The sequence below is a fragment of the Malaclemys terrapin genome, chromosome 7 (genome assembly GCF_027887155.1).
Source record: "Malaclemys terrapin pileata isolate rMalTer1 chromosome 7, rMalTer1.hap1, whole genome shotgun sequence".
Taxonomy (NCBI): Eukaryota; Metazoa; Chordata; order Testudines; family Emydidae; genus Malaclemys; species Malaclemys terrapin.
In genome coordinates, this window is record NC_071511.1 from 95,960,369 (window position 1) to 95,979,002 (window position 18,634).

At 40.8% G+C, this 18,634-nt stretch overlaps 1 protein-coding gene across 3 annotated transcripts in view; it reads right to left on the reverse strand.

Annotated features, from left to right (window-relative positions):
- PLCE1 (phospholipase C epsilon 1) overlaps positions 1–18,634 on the reverse strand; it is a 319,039-nt gene that overhangs the window by 279,256 nt on the left and 21,149 nt on the right. For all 3 annotated transcript variants that reach the window (XM_054033535.1, XM_054033536.1, XM_054033534.1), the window contains exon 2: positions 3,064–4,648. In XM_054033535.1, the coding sequence (XP_053889510.1) occupies positions 3,064–4,269 (1,206 nt within the window). In that variant the 5' untranslated portion in view covers positions 4,270–4,648. The remainder of the gene's footprint in view (positions 1–3,063; positions 4,649–18,634) is intronic.

Here is an 18,634-nt window from a genome sequence, read left to right on the forward strand (position 1 = left end):
CACCAGCATTGAAAAGAATCTTGGGAATTTACCAGGGAGATCATGTAACCAATGTGGAAGTATTGTGCTGCATGGGTCAGCAGACTGCAGACTCAAATTATACAGACACAGTTCTGGCGATCTTGTCAAGTAGTTAGGCTACCCTATGACAGAACCACAAGGTATGGCTTAGATTGGATTCCACGTGGAGGGAAAAGGCAGCGTGAAGGACAAAGAATGATCTATTATATGATGATTGAAAAGGATTCTATCATCATGAATACAACTTAAGATGGAGTCAAACATCTTGATCCAGACAGACAGCAGTGGCGAATATGGTTCACTTCATGTGCCACCAGGCACAGGAGACTATGTCTTAGTTAGCAGTTGGGCCCAAACTAACTAAGTACTGTGGGAGGAGCAACACCATATAATTCCAGTAGAGAAGCTTCTGCAAGGTTCCAAGGTCTGGGGAATACTAGGTCACAGAAATTGTGCTCCCATGGTTCCATACCCACTACTCCAGATTTGTTGTATTCTATCCTAGTTAGATTGGACTTTGGGTCAAATTCAGACCTTGTGAAGGCAGATTTTACTCCAACTCAGTGGAGCTGTATTCACCAATACCAGGAATTAATTTTGACTTATTTTTAATCTCAAATTTCTCCTTCCAAAAAATAAAAAACCCAAAACAAATATATTTTTCTAAAACAATCAGAAACATTTGCAAGAGATCTCTGATATGAGAAGCTGTTTTGTTTTAATTGTTCCAATTTCACTGACCAAAGCATTCAGGTACTGGATAAATAATTAAGCTTTGAGAAATACCATTTTCTTCATCTCGCTCATAACTTGAGCTAAGCATAAAAAGAAGCAGTAGCTTATGTAGAAAGTTCTACTTATACATTTTCTTGATTTCTTTATCTTATTTGCTTTTTAGAGATCTTCATGAACATAGGAATAGGAGAATTCATTAAAGAAGAAGATACAAGCATAACACAGGAATATTGCTCAACTCAACTGTAAACAAATCAGTAACTTTGGAGATCCAACAAAGAGTCAGGCAGAGAGACAAACAAGGTAAAAAATTCTAGGTATTGATTTTTATTTCTGGCTTTCCTTTAAAAACCTTCTTCAGGAAATTGAGGAAAATTTCTCTACACAGTAGTGAGCTGGAACAGCTTGCTCCACACCCCCAATTCAGCAAAGCACTTAAATCCTGTGGAGTACTCACATGCTTAAGTACTTAAATCAGGGACCAAAAGAAAGAGTGCTCACCCTCTCCCAAATAATATGTGAAACAAAATCAGAAGTCTCTGTAATTGTATTTCAAATTTATTTTTTCTTCAATACTTTAAATAATTTAGAAAAAGTAAAATGAAAATATATAGGAAGTGTAAATTATACCAGGAAAATACGACTGAATAATGAATGAGAATAAATAATATGTAAATGTAATATGGACTACTACAGGAGAATTACTCATACACACTGGAGAAGATTTTCAAAGTCACAAATGCCATTTAGTTGCCTTTGAAAACTTTTTTCACTTTTTCTGGATATAGATAGAGGTTTTTGTTTTGGGGTTTTTTTGTTTGTTTTTTAAATGAAATTAAAACACTTTCTTTAAACAGGCAGTCACATGACCTTTTCTCAGACTTGATATAGTGATCTGACAATAGCAACAATATCCTTTGGAGTACCAATTCCACCACTACTCCATATGTAACTGGTTGCTGCATTCCAAGATTTAGATACAATTGCTGTTCTTACGTCATACTGTTTACTAAGATTCTGCCCGAATCACAGGTATTCAAAGGGAATGTTAAAATGATAGCTGACTAGTCAAACTGTAAAATCAAGAACCATCTCAAAAATGGAGAATGGATTTGATATCAGTATTTATACCCTTGAGATGATTGCCCAGTCACAAAATACTACATCATTTACACATATTAGTGGCATGAAAATAACAGATGTCAACACAACTAAAAAGTAATGCTATGATTAATAAAATCAGAGTTAATTTTATATAAAAATATTACAACTGACTTTTAAATTATTTTAAATGTCATGGCAGCATATGGTTGGCAAAGAAGTCAAATAACCAACAACACTGACATTAGATGCTGGCTGAACCGGATGCCAAAGAAAAGCACTTTAATCTTCCATTCTAAAATGGCATTTTGTTAGCAAAACTGTGGAAAAAAAGCTTTTTATAAATTCCATTACCAAGTATAGTTTCTGCTTCCAGTTCTATAGCGATGGAACTGCAGAACTCTGAACAGCATGATGTAAAAGTACTTCACAATTAATGTTATTTGTTTGGGAAGTGCCGTATCATTTATACAACTTTTTAATGAGTTCATAATAATTGTGGATGAAGGCTTAGAATGATATTTAGTCAATAGAACATAAGTTAAGACAACCATATATCAATACACAGTATGCAACAGTCATAATATACATTATAAAGATATAGTTATTTATATGTGCAGAAGTAATGTTCAAACATGAAAATTCAGATGAAATATCTAGATTTTTTTTTTTAAATACTTATTACTGCAACCTGTATTTTTTCACTACAATCGTTCTATATCAATCCATACCATGGAACATTGTAGTATTAGTGTGAAAATTGTAAAGTAAAAAAAAAAATTCTAATTTTGAAACATTAAGAAGGTCTCTGCTTCATTTTTAGAAAGTCCATAAAAAATGGATGATTTATTTTTATTCCACCCCTGATTAGAAACTCCTGTGCCAGTTTTTAGACAAAATGAGTTTAAGGATGAGACGAGCCCTTCTAAAAAAGGAGTGTTCAACATAGAGAATGGAAGACTTAACATATTGCTATGCTAGTTGGTACCAATAGACATCATAAAATGCATCTTAAATGTTATTCATAATAAAAACTTGGTTTTTGCACAGTGGTTGTATTATGTCTTATCTACAAGGTTGTGTTATTTAAATCATGTAGTTTGACATCCTCTTCGAGTGCTTAACCAATAAACCATGTAATAATTTTATTAAATCAAAACATCAGTTCAGTACATGTTTGCATGAAAAAAAATATTAAAAGCTTACCTCACACCATATGGATTTCACAAGATCAGAATTTAATTCCTGACTTAAGGCTTGAATAGTTTGATGTTTTGCGATAATCCTACAATGCTTTAAGTCACTCTTGTTTCTCTTCTGCTCCACATAATCCCAAGCAACATCTCCAATATGACCCGAAGGTAAAGTCCTAACAATTGCCCTGGTTCCAGTATAAACTGATTTTTTAACCTCCTTATCATTTTTACAAAAACGTCTGATTAGTAAAGTGGAACGTTCCTTTTTGTTTCTATAAAACTCCTCCTCCATCCCTTCTTCACAGTTATCACTGCAATCTTCAAAATGGCTCAGAAAGGGCTTTGAGGACATTTTTCCAGTAAAATTACCACCATAGAAGCTGTGACTTGAGCATGCCACTCTAACCTTTCGTGCTGCTCTTTCGACACATAAATACTTGTCCCTTAAAGTGTCACAGTTATCACACAACTGTTGTCCATATTTATTGTCACAATTATTTGTCAATTCCATTAATTTACAAGTGCAGGCTGTTGAATCGCTGGTGTGTTCATTACCAACATTTACATGCTGTAAACAGTCACCCAAAATGAAGCTGTTGTGTAGTGTGCACAAAGCTTTTGATATATTTCTTTCACTAGCATAGCGAAAGTGAAACACTGCTACATTATCAGCATCATCGGTGCCACTTTTATTTACCGCTGACTGGTTTCTTAATGACTTCATCTCTACTGAAGGTCCATCCATCTTCAACTGAATTTCAGCAAACATGGTCCTTTCCTGTGAAGTAGAAATTCCAGTTTCCAAGCATGTGTGTTCTTTTGCTAAAGAATCACATGATTTACATAACTGGTTATGCGGAACACTGCTCTTGCATTTTTTCTTTATAATGTTGCAATTCATGTTAAGAAACTCCACTGTACCAGGGATGCATGTGTTTTTCTCCCAGAAGTTTTCATTACTCCTGTTATCAGTCATTTCTTCTCCATTTGCCAAAGAGAAAATTTTGGGCAGCGAGCCCTGAAGATGTTCTTCTTTAAGTCTGTGTAAGTACGAGAAAGTATGTGTAGTCTCCCTTCCTTGATTAGCAATATGTCTTTTTATAACATTGGTGTCCAAAGCATTTTCACTATTTCCATCTCCAGCTGACTGAGCAGATATCACTTTACCCTGTGCCACAGACACAAGTACAGAAGCTGCCATTTCCTCAGAGGTCATTTTGACACAGTTTTTAGATAATGTTCTGTTTTTCCTCACTGATAATCATACCATGATTTCAGTGTATGAAAATTCAGTGCTAAATTATCAGTGCAGACACACTGTGTAAAAACACGTTGAATCCTTTATTACTTTTAAAAGCATATGCTTTACGAACTACAGAGCTTTACCAGCTGTGGATTACTGATGTGAACTACAGATTTTCTTAAAGCAGTTTTTTAATGTGATATTGCCAGTTGACATAGTCTTTCCACTGTCAGCATTTCTGTCATACGCAGGGTACTCTGTTGCTACAGTTTGTAGAAGAAGAGCATATTTGAACATATAATCCATCACAAAGATGCATCTCACCATATAACATCCAATTTTAATTAGTTTCCTGCAAGAAAAAGACAATGTGTTAAATTCCATGGTATGAAAGGCATAGTCATAACAACAAGAAATAGTTTAGTATGTAAAGCTGTTCATAGAATGTTAAGAGGACACCATCAACTTGAGATCTAATGAACTGAAAAAAAAATAAGTTGAAAATAGTTTCAGGAAGCATCTCTGTCTTCGGGAACATCTACACAATGAGCAGCAGCAAGTCTCAGAGCCCGGGTCAACTAACTTGGGCTTGCAGGGCTCACGCTACAGGGCTAAACACAATAGTGTGGATGTCTGGGCTTGGGTTTCAGAACCTGGGCTACAGCCCCGTAGTACGGGCCCTGCAAGCCCAAATCAGTTGATCGGCCTTGAAGACTCACTGCCACAGGCCTTTCTGCTGAATAGACATCCCTTTAAACTCCCTCCATCAATATTTACAGTTTTACGATCACATTTTCTTATTTTAAAAAATGTTTTTCTCTACACTGTTGTATGAAAAAAACACAAACGGGAAAATTTGACTATATAGGGTGAAACTGTTTATATTATGTATGTTCAGTTTCACAAAGTGAAAAACACATGGTTTTATATGATCTCTTTCAGAATTATTTTAGGGATTACTTATCACTAAAGTTGGTAAAACTATTTTCAGAAAAGTTTAATTATTGATGTCCTTTGAAAAATAATTGATTCTTTTCATCAAAATTAAAGATATAGACACACAGTAGGGGGGCAAGTTACAACACATATGGATTGGTCATGCCTTAACAGGTTTTTTTTAAAGATTACATGACTATTCTTTAATTGCCCTTAAACCTTGCCACTACGAAGTAACTCATTTCTTCTAGTCAAGTGTCTTCTGTCAAGGCTGCTACCACTGGTACAGCAGAGGAGATGAGAGAGAAAAGTAAAAAGACAGTTGTGCAGGGACTTGAGGGCAAGGACAGAGGACTGAAGGAGGAAAAGCCAAAGAAAAGATCTAACTGAACATGACATGGTCAGTGTGACATTACGCTTCATAGTCGTTATGTAAATATGCTTATGATATGGACATGACATAACTGAGATGTACTTTATGCAAGATGACTCATGTAAGGTATCATTAAAGGTTATGATTTACTGAATATGTTTATCCAACTTGCAGGCATGTATTATTTTTGTATCTGAAGCTGGGAATATTGACCATGTCTCTGTATTTCAAATGTGCTACATTAGATGAAGCCAAACAATGTTAGTGGCTTATTGAAGAAATGAACACAAGCATAAGGATTACCCCAGGAACAGTGTGCAATAGAAACCGCTCAGAGATAGCTCTACACAATGGGAACTGTTTGACCCAGGTCACAGCAAAAAAAGCTTTCCAGCAAGGGGGGGGGGGGGGAAGATATAAAAGAGGGACAATGACAACATGTGGGGTCCCCACTCTCCCTACAACAACACACCTGAGGAACAAAGACTGAACTATCAGAAGTGATAGTCACACAGACTAAAGATCTTAGCCTGGGTATGAAAACCTGGAAAAACCAAGGCAACCTTAAGAATCTGCCAACCTGTTTATCACTCAAGGTGTGAATTTGCTAATTTATATCCTACCTATCTAGTGTGTCAAGTTTAGTTTGCGTGTTTTGTTTCATTTGCTTAGTAATCTGCTTTATTCTGTTCGCTATCACTTGAACCACTTAAAATCTGCCTTTTATAGTTCATAAAATTTGTTTTGTTTATTATTAAACCCAGTTTATGCAATTTCTAATGGGGGGGAGGGCAAGAAGTCGTGCATCTCTCTGTTCGCGTTGAGGAAGAGGGTGAATTTTATGAGCTTGCACTGTACAGATATTTCTATACAGTGCAAGACAGTATTATTTTATGTTTGTCTCCCAAAAGGGATGGGCACATGAGTGCTGGGGTGGCCCTCTCACACAGAGCTGACTTCAGTCTGTGTTTGCAGTGGGGTGGGCGTGTGGGTGTACACGCCAGAGAGTCTAATTCATCAAAGCAGGGAGAGGGAACCCAGGTTGGTTGAGCAGGAGAGGCTCAGTTAAACCCCAGTACATCAGGTGTCATCCCGGACAGGAGGGGGGAGTCCAACCCATCACAGTCAGAACAAGCATTTTAGTACAGTAACTCCTCACTTAAAGTCGTCCCGCTTAACGTTGTTTCGTTGCTGATCAATTAGGGAACATACTCATTTAAAGTTGTGCAATGCTCCACTCTTACGTTGTTTGGATGCCTGCTTTCTCCACAGCTGGCAGCCTCCCTCCCACCCCAGCGCCTCCCGCCCACCGGCGGACACTGTGGATCAGCACCTTCCCCCTCCCTCTCCACGCGGCAACCAGCTGGCTTGCGGCGTTTTGGAGGCAGGAGGGAGGAGCGAGGACTCAGCACGCAGGCTCCCCCTCCCTCCCCTGCCTCCTGAATGCTGCAAGCCAGCTGATTTCCCTAGGCAAGAGGCGGGGGGGAGGGAGGGGGAGCCTGCGTGCTGAGTCCTCGCTCCTCCCTCCTGCCTCCAAAACGCCGCAAGCCAGCTGGTTGCCCCAGGCAGGAGGGTGGGGAGGAGCGAGGACTCGGCGCGCAGGCTCCCCCTCCTCCCCTGCCTCCCGAATGCGGCAATCAACTGACTTGCGGACTTTAGAAGGGAGGGGCGGGAGGGGTGAGGAGGTGGGGAGGAGAAGAGGCGGGTCAAGGGTGGGGGTTTGGGGGAAGGGGTGGAGTGGGCAGGCTGAGGATTGAGCCCCCCACCCCTGGTGCTTGCAGAGTAGGGGAAGCTGCCCTGGAACATAACCCCCACTATTTACATTAATTCTTATAGGGACATTGGAGTCGCTTAACATTGTTTCACTTAAAGTCACATTTTTCAGGAACATAACTACAATGTTAAGTGAGGAGTTACTGTATGTACATTATGTACAGATTGGAGGGGTTAATGTGAGTATCAAGGAGCCAAAGAGGAGGAATTAAAAGGGGAAATTATGAGAGCCTGGATGAGAGTTTTTGCAATAGGGACTGAAAGAAAATGTGTGAGGTGGGGAGTTCCATGAGTTGAGGAAGGGGATCCCAGGTCACCAGCCACTTGCCTCTGCCCAAGTCCCAACCCTTTCTCCTTGAAGGAGGGAAAGAGTTAAACACCTGGAACAAGTTTTATATTAAGCAATAAAATACTTATCATGGTGAGGCAACACCAGGAGTAAACCCAGATAAGGATCTCTAGCACAAGTTACACAGTTTCTCCTTGGTGCAACATATATCATACAACATACAACCCTCCCATGCTTAGCTAGACAAGCACATGCTCTTTGTTCTGAATCAACTCATACCCCTTTGCTTCCACAAAACATCTCTAAAATATGGCCTTTCCTATCCATCCACAAAGCTAAAACTCACCTCACCATATCTACTACTGTAATATCCTTCTCTTGGGGCTTGACAAATGCAAACTTGTACACTCATATCAATGCAGAATGTTGCTGCAAAGATCATTTTCCTGGCCAGTCTCTGACCACATCGCCACTCTTTTTGCATCCCCCTTCTCTATCACATCAAACATAAGCTACTGGTCTTCACTTTAAACCCTCCCAACTTATTGCCATCTTATCTATCATCTCTCATTCACCACTGCAATGTCAACTCTCACCTGTGATCACCCCATGAAGCCAGACTATGTCAATTTATTATATTTTCAGACAAGCTCCTTAGTTCTTTCTCTCATGCTGGACCTCATGTTTGGAAGGAACTCCACAAACATCCACAAAACTAACACCTTTAAAACCATGAGTTGGACTCCTAGGTATTATAGTAATACAAATAATTAACAACAAGCCTGAGCTCCAGGGAGGTTGGTGGTCTTTGTCAACAATAACAAATAACTGGGAGGGTTTGTGAGGAAAAATAAGGAGTTAACTTTTGACAATGCTGAATTTGAGCAGCAATCCAGCAGGAGATGTCAGAATGACAGGCTGCGATGTGGAAATGAATGGATGAAAAAAAACTCAGGAGCAAACAAATTAAAGAGTCATCAGCATAGAGATATTAACTAAAGCCATGTGGAGCAGATAAGATCACCTAAAGCAGGGGTACTCAACCTATGATCTATGACCCACCAGAGCATTTCCTAAGGCCGGCAGCCTGCTTCAACGCAATATACTAACAGCTGATTCATTAGAGTTTTGTCATCATGTTTACATGATTTTAGTTTACACAAGTGTGTAAAAAGACAGTACTGTACCTAGAAACAACCTAAATATGTACCAAATAAGCAGAACTTAAAATATTAATCAATACAGGTGACTTTAAATCTCTTTTGGCCCACACAAGGTTGTGCTTAGGTTTATGTATCCCTCCTGTGTAATAAGGCTGGGCACCACTGATCTAAAGAATGACAAAGAAAATAAAAGATTCCTGTGGCAAGCGAGACAGAGGATGATGACCAGACAAAAAAGAGACATTTAAGGAATGGCCAGAGAGACAGAAGTAGAACCGAAAGAAGCCAGTCCAAAAAGGATAAGGCATCAAAAAAAAAAAAAAAAAAAAAAAAGGGGAGGGAGGGGATTATGATCTAGTGTCCAAGGCAACAGAGTAGAAGCCCTGATATGCTAAATATTTAGCAAGGAAAAGATTGCTTTTAGAACCCCTGGCTTCTTTAAAAAAAAAAAAAAGCAGCATTCTAAAATAAACAGCTGTTTCTTGTCACCTAACTCTATTAAAACTAATTATTTTTTTAAATTACCACCTGCAGTTACAGCATTTTAGTAAAATCAAGCTTTCGTTTAATTCTGAAAATCTGCTTACACACTTGACCAATTTTCTTACCATTAGAGAATCTTCCCCAAATGAAATATTTTAAATTAGTTACTTCCGCTTAGATCACCTCCCTCATTTTAGCCAGTTGGGGAATGAATGGATCAGAAAAATCACACGTCAATGCCCAAAATTCTGCCCAGGGGTGGGGGGGATGCCTCAGCAATAATGTTACATGCCACACCTCTGCCCTCAAGGTGGATTGATTTAAACCACACCATTTTAATTATGATTTAATTCAGCAAGGGAGAAACTGATTTAAATCAGTTTCAACCTTGTTTTACCTTGGTATTTACGTATTTACCAAAAGGAAGGTTGAACCTCACTGGTTGGTAACCATTAAAACATGTTGATTTGCAACTAAATATAAGCCTTTACACTAAATTTAGCACTTCTTTCTGCTAACTAGGAGGATACACTATAGCTATACACATTATTTCAGCTATTATATAGCTTATGTTATATTTATTCAGATTCTTAATGTTTATATTTTTTAATCTTAGAAAATAGTGAATTGTGCTCAGAGAACATTTTAATCTCTTTTTTAAATTAAACAACCTTAAATGTGCTAGATACATAAGAAAAAACCCAAAAGGTTTATCAAAATGTTTTGCTTTTAAAACTAACTGATTTACTAACCAAAGGAAGACTTGTAGTTAGTCAATCAAACTGACTGTTTCTGGTCACCATGTCCTTCCAGATTTTAGAATTAGTAGGTCTCATTCTCTCATACTTCGTCTTTACTCATAGATTAGAAGAGGACAACAAGCTTTCCTTTTTCAACTTCTAATCTTTTTCTTAATTCTGAATGAACTAGTCATTCGATTCAGCTAATTGACTAAACTGAAATTTAAAAAAATATTCTCCTCTCCACATGCAACAGAGGTTACTGTTATCAAAAGGTGCTTTAAAGAACTCTAGTGCAAAGTGTCTATCCGGTGACTTCTACCAGTTCAGTGACTGAAGTTCTTTAAAACCTGGCAACAAACATGTATTTTTAATTAATTTAAATGTTAATAAGTGGTACATTTAGGCCTGAACATAGGTTGTTATATTTTCAAATGTATTTAAAAAAAAAAAAAAAAAAAAACTGTATTCCATTTAATTTAAAAAATTCCAATTTAAAATAGAATAAAATCTGATTTTTTAAAATCACTGATTTTTATCTACCCTGACCCATCTCCCTAAACAAACATGAAAACTTTTCTTTGCAACTTTTCCCACATCACACTCAGTGAAAATGCCCACAGGAATTTCCACTGAACCTTTCCGCATTGATCTCTATGGATTACTACTCTGTGCTTTCAAATCTAACCCTCCCACTGCTGTGGCTTCTGGTCAGGTACAGGCAAGGAGCCACTGGCATGGGGATCCGCAGTCCCACCTTCATGAGCTGCCAAACCCCCATTTTAAGGGATGGTGCAGCTGAAATCCCTCAGATTCAAGTCAATAGACTTTTCTACTTACATTTTGGCCTACTGTGGCTTTTAATGTGGAGGACATGATTGGCTTATTATTTTAAACACCCTGTTTTTAAAATCAATTTCAAAGTATAGGGGGGGAAAAATCTTTTTAGTTTTGCTTTCTCTCAATACCTTGTTTATATTCTTCCAACTCCTGTGCCATACTGCACGAGATCTCTTCTAATATAAGAAGGGATGTTGTAGAGATCAAAATATACACATGAATTACTAATATCCTTCTGTACTATTTTTGGAGGATTTCTTTCATCCATCAATACACCTCAGACTACCAATTCACCTTTCCTGTCTGCACAAGAAAATTCCAGCCAAACCTAAAAAAAGTAAATTTACTGTACCATATTCGTAAATATATTCCCTGTAATGCTGCTAAACCAGAAATAAAAAGAAAATGCTATGAATAGTCACTGAGAATAATGTTTTTATTGCTTCAGTAACTGATTCTTTCAAAACAACCAATTTATTTAAGGCAGAAAAACCTTACAACATTGGTATGCAACTTAATTTTACAGCATTCACTCAAGACCATAAAACTGATCAGTAAATGGTAATTTACACCATTCAAAATGTAAAAACGTTGACATTAACATAGTACCTGTGCGCCAGAGTAAGAAGCTACTAAAATAAAACAATATTTTGAAACATTCTGGAAGCCTATCAGCATTTTCAACGGTGAACATTTCTGTGGCTAGGGTTATATATTGTAGTTAATCCATGTTCACTTAGTTGAGTACTCTGTCCCCCTCTGGTAGTTGCTAGGCCTAGAGATTGATGAGTCTGCTACAACCCTAGCTAAGAGCTGGGATTTTTTAGTTCAAGCAGTGGAGACTCATGCATTAAGATCCATAGGCCCCAGGTTTGATCCCCACTGCTGATGACACACCCAGGAACATGGGCATTACATGTAGCTTTTGAAGCCACAGGCACATGGGAGAGTGCTTCACAGACTGCAGCTGTCCAAGGGCATTATGTCTGAGGAACACAGAGGTGGGTAGAATGTCTCCAGGGATACTAGGAGAGCACAATGAGGCAGCAACTGCTAAACCTTTTTTAAAAGTATAGCGTGCATTCCTCCACCTATGGAAAACAAGCACCAGGATGCTAGACCACCTCTGCAGAGATATGCAAATAAGGAGGGCATGGGAAGTCCCCCTTTCTGCATAATTGCACTTGAGCAGTCAAAATCTGGGAGTATAGAAAACTTAAAATATATACACACACCACAAATATGCAAACAATGTTTAAATTATCCCAATTAATATTCTTTTGCCAAAAAGCACTCAAAACATTATGATTTATAAATAAATTGTGAATATAAAAGCACATGGGACAACCTACAAAAGCCTGCACCTTGGTTATAGTCTCACACTGAGATTTTCTAAAGCCACTAAATAGCTAAAGAAATCCACTAATAACTACACTCGTACATTTCTGACATCATTTAAGCCTCAAATGAAATATGTTCCCTCTATCAGTATAGAAAAGTGCCAAATTTAGTGTAAAGGTTTATATTTAGTTGCAAATCAACATGTTTAAATGGTTACCAACCAAAAAGTGAATCACCCTGGATCCAAAGGTCAGCCAACAAAATAAATGAATAATTAAAAGATAACATGGCAACATTTCAGCACTCACATTCACAAAATGTTTTAGGTTGTAAACCAGAAGACACTGAAACCAATTTAATAAAGGACATTTTTCATTTATATTCACTTAGTTTAATTACTTGTACAGTATTTTAAGATTTAAAGTGCCAGCTAGTACTGACTATTATTGAGTAACTTCATATTTAAATTAAAAAAATAATAATAATCTAGAAATCGGTTATAAAAAGAAGCTAGGTAAAAATACGTTTACACCCCTACCAACCTGAGCCCTGGTCTAAACTATGAGATTAGGTTAAATTTAGCCACGTTAGGTTGTTTTTAAAATGAATGGGTCTACACAACCAACCCCATTCCATCGACCTAAAAGGCTCTTAAAATCGACTTCTGTACTCCTCCCTGGCAAGAGGAGTAGCGCTAAAAATCGACCTTGCTGGGTCGAATTTGGGGTAGTGCAGACGCAATTCGACGGTACAGGCTTCTGGGAGCTATCTCAGAGTGCTCCAATGTGACCGCTCTGGACAGCACTTTGAACTCCGATGCACTAGCCAGGTACACAGGAAAAGTCGGGAAATTTTGAATTTCATTTCCTGTTTGGTCAGCGGGGTGAGCTCAGCAGCACAGGTGACCATGCAGTCCCCCCAGAATCGCAAACAAGCTCCAGCATGGACCGAAAGGGAGACACTGGATCTGATTGCTGCATGGGGAGAAGAATCTGTGCAGGCCGAACTCCGATCAAAAAGAAGAAATGCTAATATATGCCAAAATTGCACAGGGCATGGTGGAGAGAAGCTACAAAAGGGACACACAGCAGTGCCCAGTGAAAGTTAAGGCGCTCAGGCAAGCCTACCAAAAGACAAAGGAGGCAAACGATCACTCCGGGTCAGAGCCCCGTACAGGCTGCTTCTATGATGAGCTGCATGACATTTTAGGGGGGGACCCGACCACTACCCTACCACTGTCCGTGGACACCTGCAAGGGGGGGGAGTCTCACGCAACAGGGAGGAGGATTTTGTGGAGAAGGAAGAGGAGGAAGAGAACACGATGCGAGTGTCATGCATCTTTCCCAGCCATCCCACGTTGATGTCGGTGAATCATCCCTTGTGATCCACCAGTGCTTGCAGCACCATTGAGAAGTACCCCTTGAGGTTTATGCAGGGCCGGCTCCAGGCACCAGCCTGGCAAGCAGGTGCTTGGGGCGGCCGCTCCGGAGAGGGGCGTCCAGGTATTCGGCAGCAATTTGGCGGACGGTCCCTCACTCCTGCTGGGAGCAAAGGACCTCCCGCCGAATTGCCACCGCAGATCGCGATCGCGGCTTTTTTTTTTTTTTTTTTGGGCTGCTTGGGGCGGCCAAAACCCTGGAGCCGGCCCTGGGTTTACGTACTGGTTGGCAAGGTGGTCCGGTGCCAAGATAGGGATATGCGTTTCGTCTATTGCCCCACCACCGTTAGGGAACCCCATTGCAGCAAAGCCATCTAGTATGACCTGCACATTTCCCAGAGTCACTACCCTTGATAGCAGAACGTCACTGACTGCATTGGCTACTTGGATCACAGCAGTCCCTGCAGTAGATTTGCCCACTCCAAATTGATTCCCGATTGACCAGTAGCAGTCGGGCGTTACAAGTTTCCACAGGGCTGTCACCACTCACTTCTCAACTGTCACGATAGCTCTTATCTTGGTATTCCTGCGCTTTAGGGAAGGGGAAAGCAACTCAAAGTTCAAGGAAAGTGGCTTTACGCATGCAAAAGTTTCGCAGCCACTGTGAATCATCCCATACCTGTAACACTATGCGGTCCCACCAGTCTGTGCTTGTTTGCCGGGCCCAGAATCGGCATTCCACTGTATCACCCAGCCCCACTGCTGCTATGATGTCCCAATTGCCACAGCCCGTGCTTTCAGGAACATCTCTGTCCATGTCCTCCTCTCAAAATCGTCCTCGTGCTGGCATCTCTTAGGCAGGTTCTGCACATACTGCAGGATAATGCGCGGGGTGTTTACAATGCTCACAACAGCAGCGGTGAGCTGAGCGGGCTCTATGCTTGTCGTGCTATGGCGTCTGCAAGGGTAACCCAGGAAAAAAGGCGCGAAACAATTGCTGTTGCTTTCACGGAGGGAGGCAAGATGGACAATATGTACCCAAAACCACCCACGACAATGTTTTTGCCCCATCAGGCATTGGGAGCTTAACCCAGAATTCCAATGGGCAGCGGAGACTGCGGGAACTGTGGGATAGCTAACCACATAGTGCACCGCTCTGTGAGTCAATACTAGCCACGGTAATGAGGATGCACTCCGCTGACTTAATGAGCTTAGTGGGGATGTACACAATCGACTGTATAAAATTGATTTCTAAAGATCAACTTCTATAAAATCAACCTAATTTCGTAGTGTAGACATACTCTAAGAAAATTCCACAAAAGGTGAGATGGGGTCCAGTCTGAATTGTTTACTCAAAACTCCCATTGAAGCCAGTAGGAGTTTTGCTTGGGTAAGACTTCAGTACAGACTTCAGTGTTGGACCTGTTTTCAATATTAAAGAAAGGCATCTGGAGGAGTGGACAGTTCACAGGATTTGTGGGGAGATACAGAGCTTTTCACATCTAGATTAGCAAGAAAAAGCTGAAACTACAGACCTTTTCTTAATAATAAAGTTATGGAATGACCCTGGCAATGTGCTCCTGGAGTAAAATATCTAGATTTAATGCCCAATATGAAAAAGGCCTCAGAAATAAGAAGCAAGTTCCATCACCTGGCAATGTCACCACCAACAGGACACTAACAGTGAAAAGGAAATGGTGGGCCTCCTAAGTATCAATGAAAACTAACAATGCCTCTTAACAGTTGAAGACAAATAACATTTGGCATAAAATATAACAGTAATGCAGATGTATTATCGGACTGTTTCAATAACAAAATCTCAAAGAATTAAAATGTTTATGCAACTTTTCATAAATTAGGCTAGACAATTATTTGTAATGGCTATAATAGAATAGAATGAAAATTTAAAATCAACTATTAGATGGGCTAAATGCTGCAGCCCCCTGTAGCCCTTCTCCTCACCATAACGGATATTGGGGAGGTGAGGATTGAAATCCCCCTGTGCCAGACAGGTCCCCATTTGCTCCCCCACATCCATACCTTTTCCATCAGTAAGAGTACAATACTGAGAGGAGAACCTGAAACTGAATATCTCACAAACCCAGTAGTCATTGGAAGTCGATTTCTTTCTAGATCTGAGTTGCAATCATTTAGGCCCAACTTCTAAAGGTATTTAGGTGTTGCTGCGCTCAGTGCTGCAATGCCTGTTTTTGGAGCCTAAATCTCATTTTCAGAAGTGATTTAGGCCTTCAAGAGCTAAATCCCAATGGTGCAACAAGGTCTAAACACCCTTAAAAATCTGCATCTTAAGTCAAATACCCTTTTTTGTTCAAAGGTTGAACTTCATGCTAAACGTGACAATTTGCAATTGGTAGTGTAATACTGAATTTTGCCACAGTCTATCTAGTTCAGACATGGGCAAACTATGGCCCGCAGGACCTTCCTGCCCAGCCCCTGAGCTCCCAGCCGGGGAGCCTAGTCCCCAGCCCCTCCCCCGCAGCCATGCCACCGCGCAGGCCGCGCTCTGGCCCGCCGCTCCCACTGGGCAGCGTGGGGAGCGCAGCTGGCTCTGGTCGGGTGTCGCGGCTGTGAGCTCCTGCTGCCGGTAAGGTCCAGCGGAGGGTCCGGGGGGGGGGCAGTCAGGGAGAAGGGGGTAGTTGGATGGGGCAGAGGTTCTGGGGGGGGGCGGTCAGGGGATGGGGAACAGGGAGGGTTGGGAGTGGGAGTCCCGGGGAGCCTGACAGGTGGTGGGGATGTGGATAGGTGTTGGGAGGGCAGTCAGGGGACAGGGAGCGGGGGGGTTGGAAAAGGGGATGGGATCCTGGGGGGCAGTTAGGGGCAGGGATGCCGGGAAGGGGTGATCTGGGGATGAGGAGCAGAGGGCGGTTGGATGGGGTGGGAGTCCCGGGGGGGGGGGGGGCTATCAGGGGGCGGGTGTGTGGATAGGGGTCAGAGCAGTCAGGGGACAGGGGGGTTGGACAGGGGGCAGGGGTCCTGGGAGGGGACGGTCAGGGGACAAAGAGCAGGGGTTGGATGGTTGGAAGTTCTGAGGGGGGCAGTCAGGGGGCGGGAAGTGGGAGGGAGTGGATGGGGCGGGGGCCAGGCTGTTTGGGGAGGCACAGCCTTCCCTACCCAGCCCTCCATACAGTTGCGCAACCCCGCCTTTGGGCCAAAAAGTTTGCCCACCCCTGATCTAGTTTGATGAAACAAACAAGGTCCTTCTATCATCCGCCATCTCAGTCAAATCCACCAAGATTACTAGTCTCCCTTTCATTCTCTATGGCTGTCGTGAATCACAGATCCAGGAAAATGCACATGCCAACAGCAGTTTCACAGCTGACCAAACATTTTTCACTATTGCACACCTTTTCCCAGTTGGTGAAAGAACTGGCAGTGTTGACTTTATGTAAATCAATCCAGTCGTGAAATTCCAACTTCTAACACAACTGAGTAAAGATTATTGGATGTACTGTTAATTCCCTTGGATTTAAGTTGGTGAAGACAACCAGTCCAACTTCATATCAAGATGTCCAGCTAAGTGAAACACTTGATTTTTTTCAGATGCCTCTCCACCCAAAAAGGAAGAGAGCTTCAAAGGGGTTATACTGTACATTTTCTCTGATTTTTCATAATGAAACCATGACAAAAAAATTGTATTGCATTATATATTGTAGATGGTCTTCCCTTTCACCAGATACTGTCATTTCAACATAGGTAGGAAAACTGCCCTGGTCTGAAGATTTATGGGACATGCTAATTACATTGCCATACACTTAACCTGCCAATCACCACTACAATCTTGACTAACAGGAACGTCAACAGTGTTAAAAGATTTTGCAGAATCTAGAGGTCTCCCTTTGTTTCACTGGAATCACCAACATAATGTAGCAACTAAAGTCAGGGTAGTGACAGATGAATTTGTGCAATGAAGGCTTATGGATCCTTCTTCCAATCCAACTACATCAAACTTTGCAGTGAGCATTTGAATTTTGATACCAGATCTACACATGCCACCATAAATCCTAATACTTTTTTACTGTGCATCATTATCTCCATACTCAGACTGCAGATGTGCTTATGCTTTATCTCACCCAAGTCTTATTTTCTGAGGATCAAAATGAATTCCCAAAAATACTCTAGACTTCTAAAAGAACATATCTACCTACAGTTACTATCTACACTTTTCAATATTTTATAGAGAAAAGCAACAACAGCATTGAAGACAGACATGTAGTTGTACCATTGCTTCCACTGATAATTCAGAGATTCTGTAGTTCTGAAGATCCCCGGTCGCTTCAAATACAAATGGAGGGTGAATGCTGAGTTGGTTGTTTTTTTAGTGGCATCTACTGTATAGATGCATGAGGAATGGATTTAGATTGCCTGAATTTATTATTATTTTTCAGGTTTATCATCTCCATCTCCCGCATTTTCCCCCTACATCACCTGATGAATCATCTCCTCTTCGCCTGGATGGAATTCCTGACTCATCCATTTTGTCTGCTCCCAACCAGAAAACTCCAAGACCTAACTGACCACACATGCCAAGCAATACAGTTGATGAGGACTATTTCCACCCATTTACAACAGGTCACTTATTGGCCTACTGTATGGAATCCTATTAAGCCTCTCCCATTTCTGCAGCAACTACACAGAAGTAAGACGTTTACCAACAGATATGCTGTTTTCCCCCCAGTTATTGCTGGCATCTCTTACATGACAAAAAGATGCCTGGTAGCCCAAAGTCTTACCCAGTTTAAGGTGTTGTCTCTGTATGGGTTCACACAATTACGGTCTCTTACAGAAGGAGATTATCTCAAATTCAACTGCTGTTTGCTTCCATTTGTTTTTTTACATTATGGTTAATAAAAGTTCAGATGAACGTTCTCTAGTGTTTGGTGTGCTCTTTCGAATTAAATCCATCCCAGAGTTAATGACAGCAGTTACAAAGTGTGTATTCATGTGTCCATTTTCTCTCCTTAAGTAACAGATCAGTGTTGAGCTGTTGCAATTAAGGCCAAC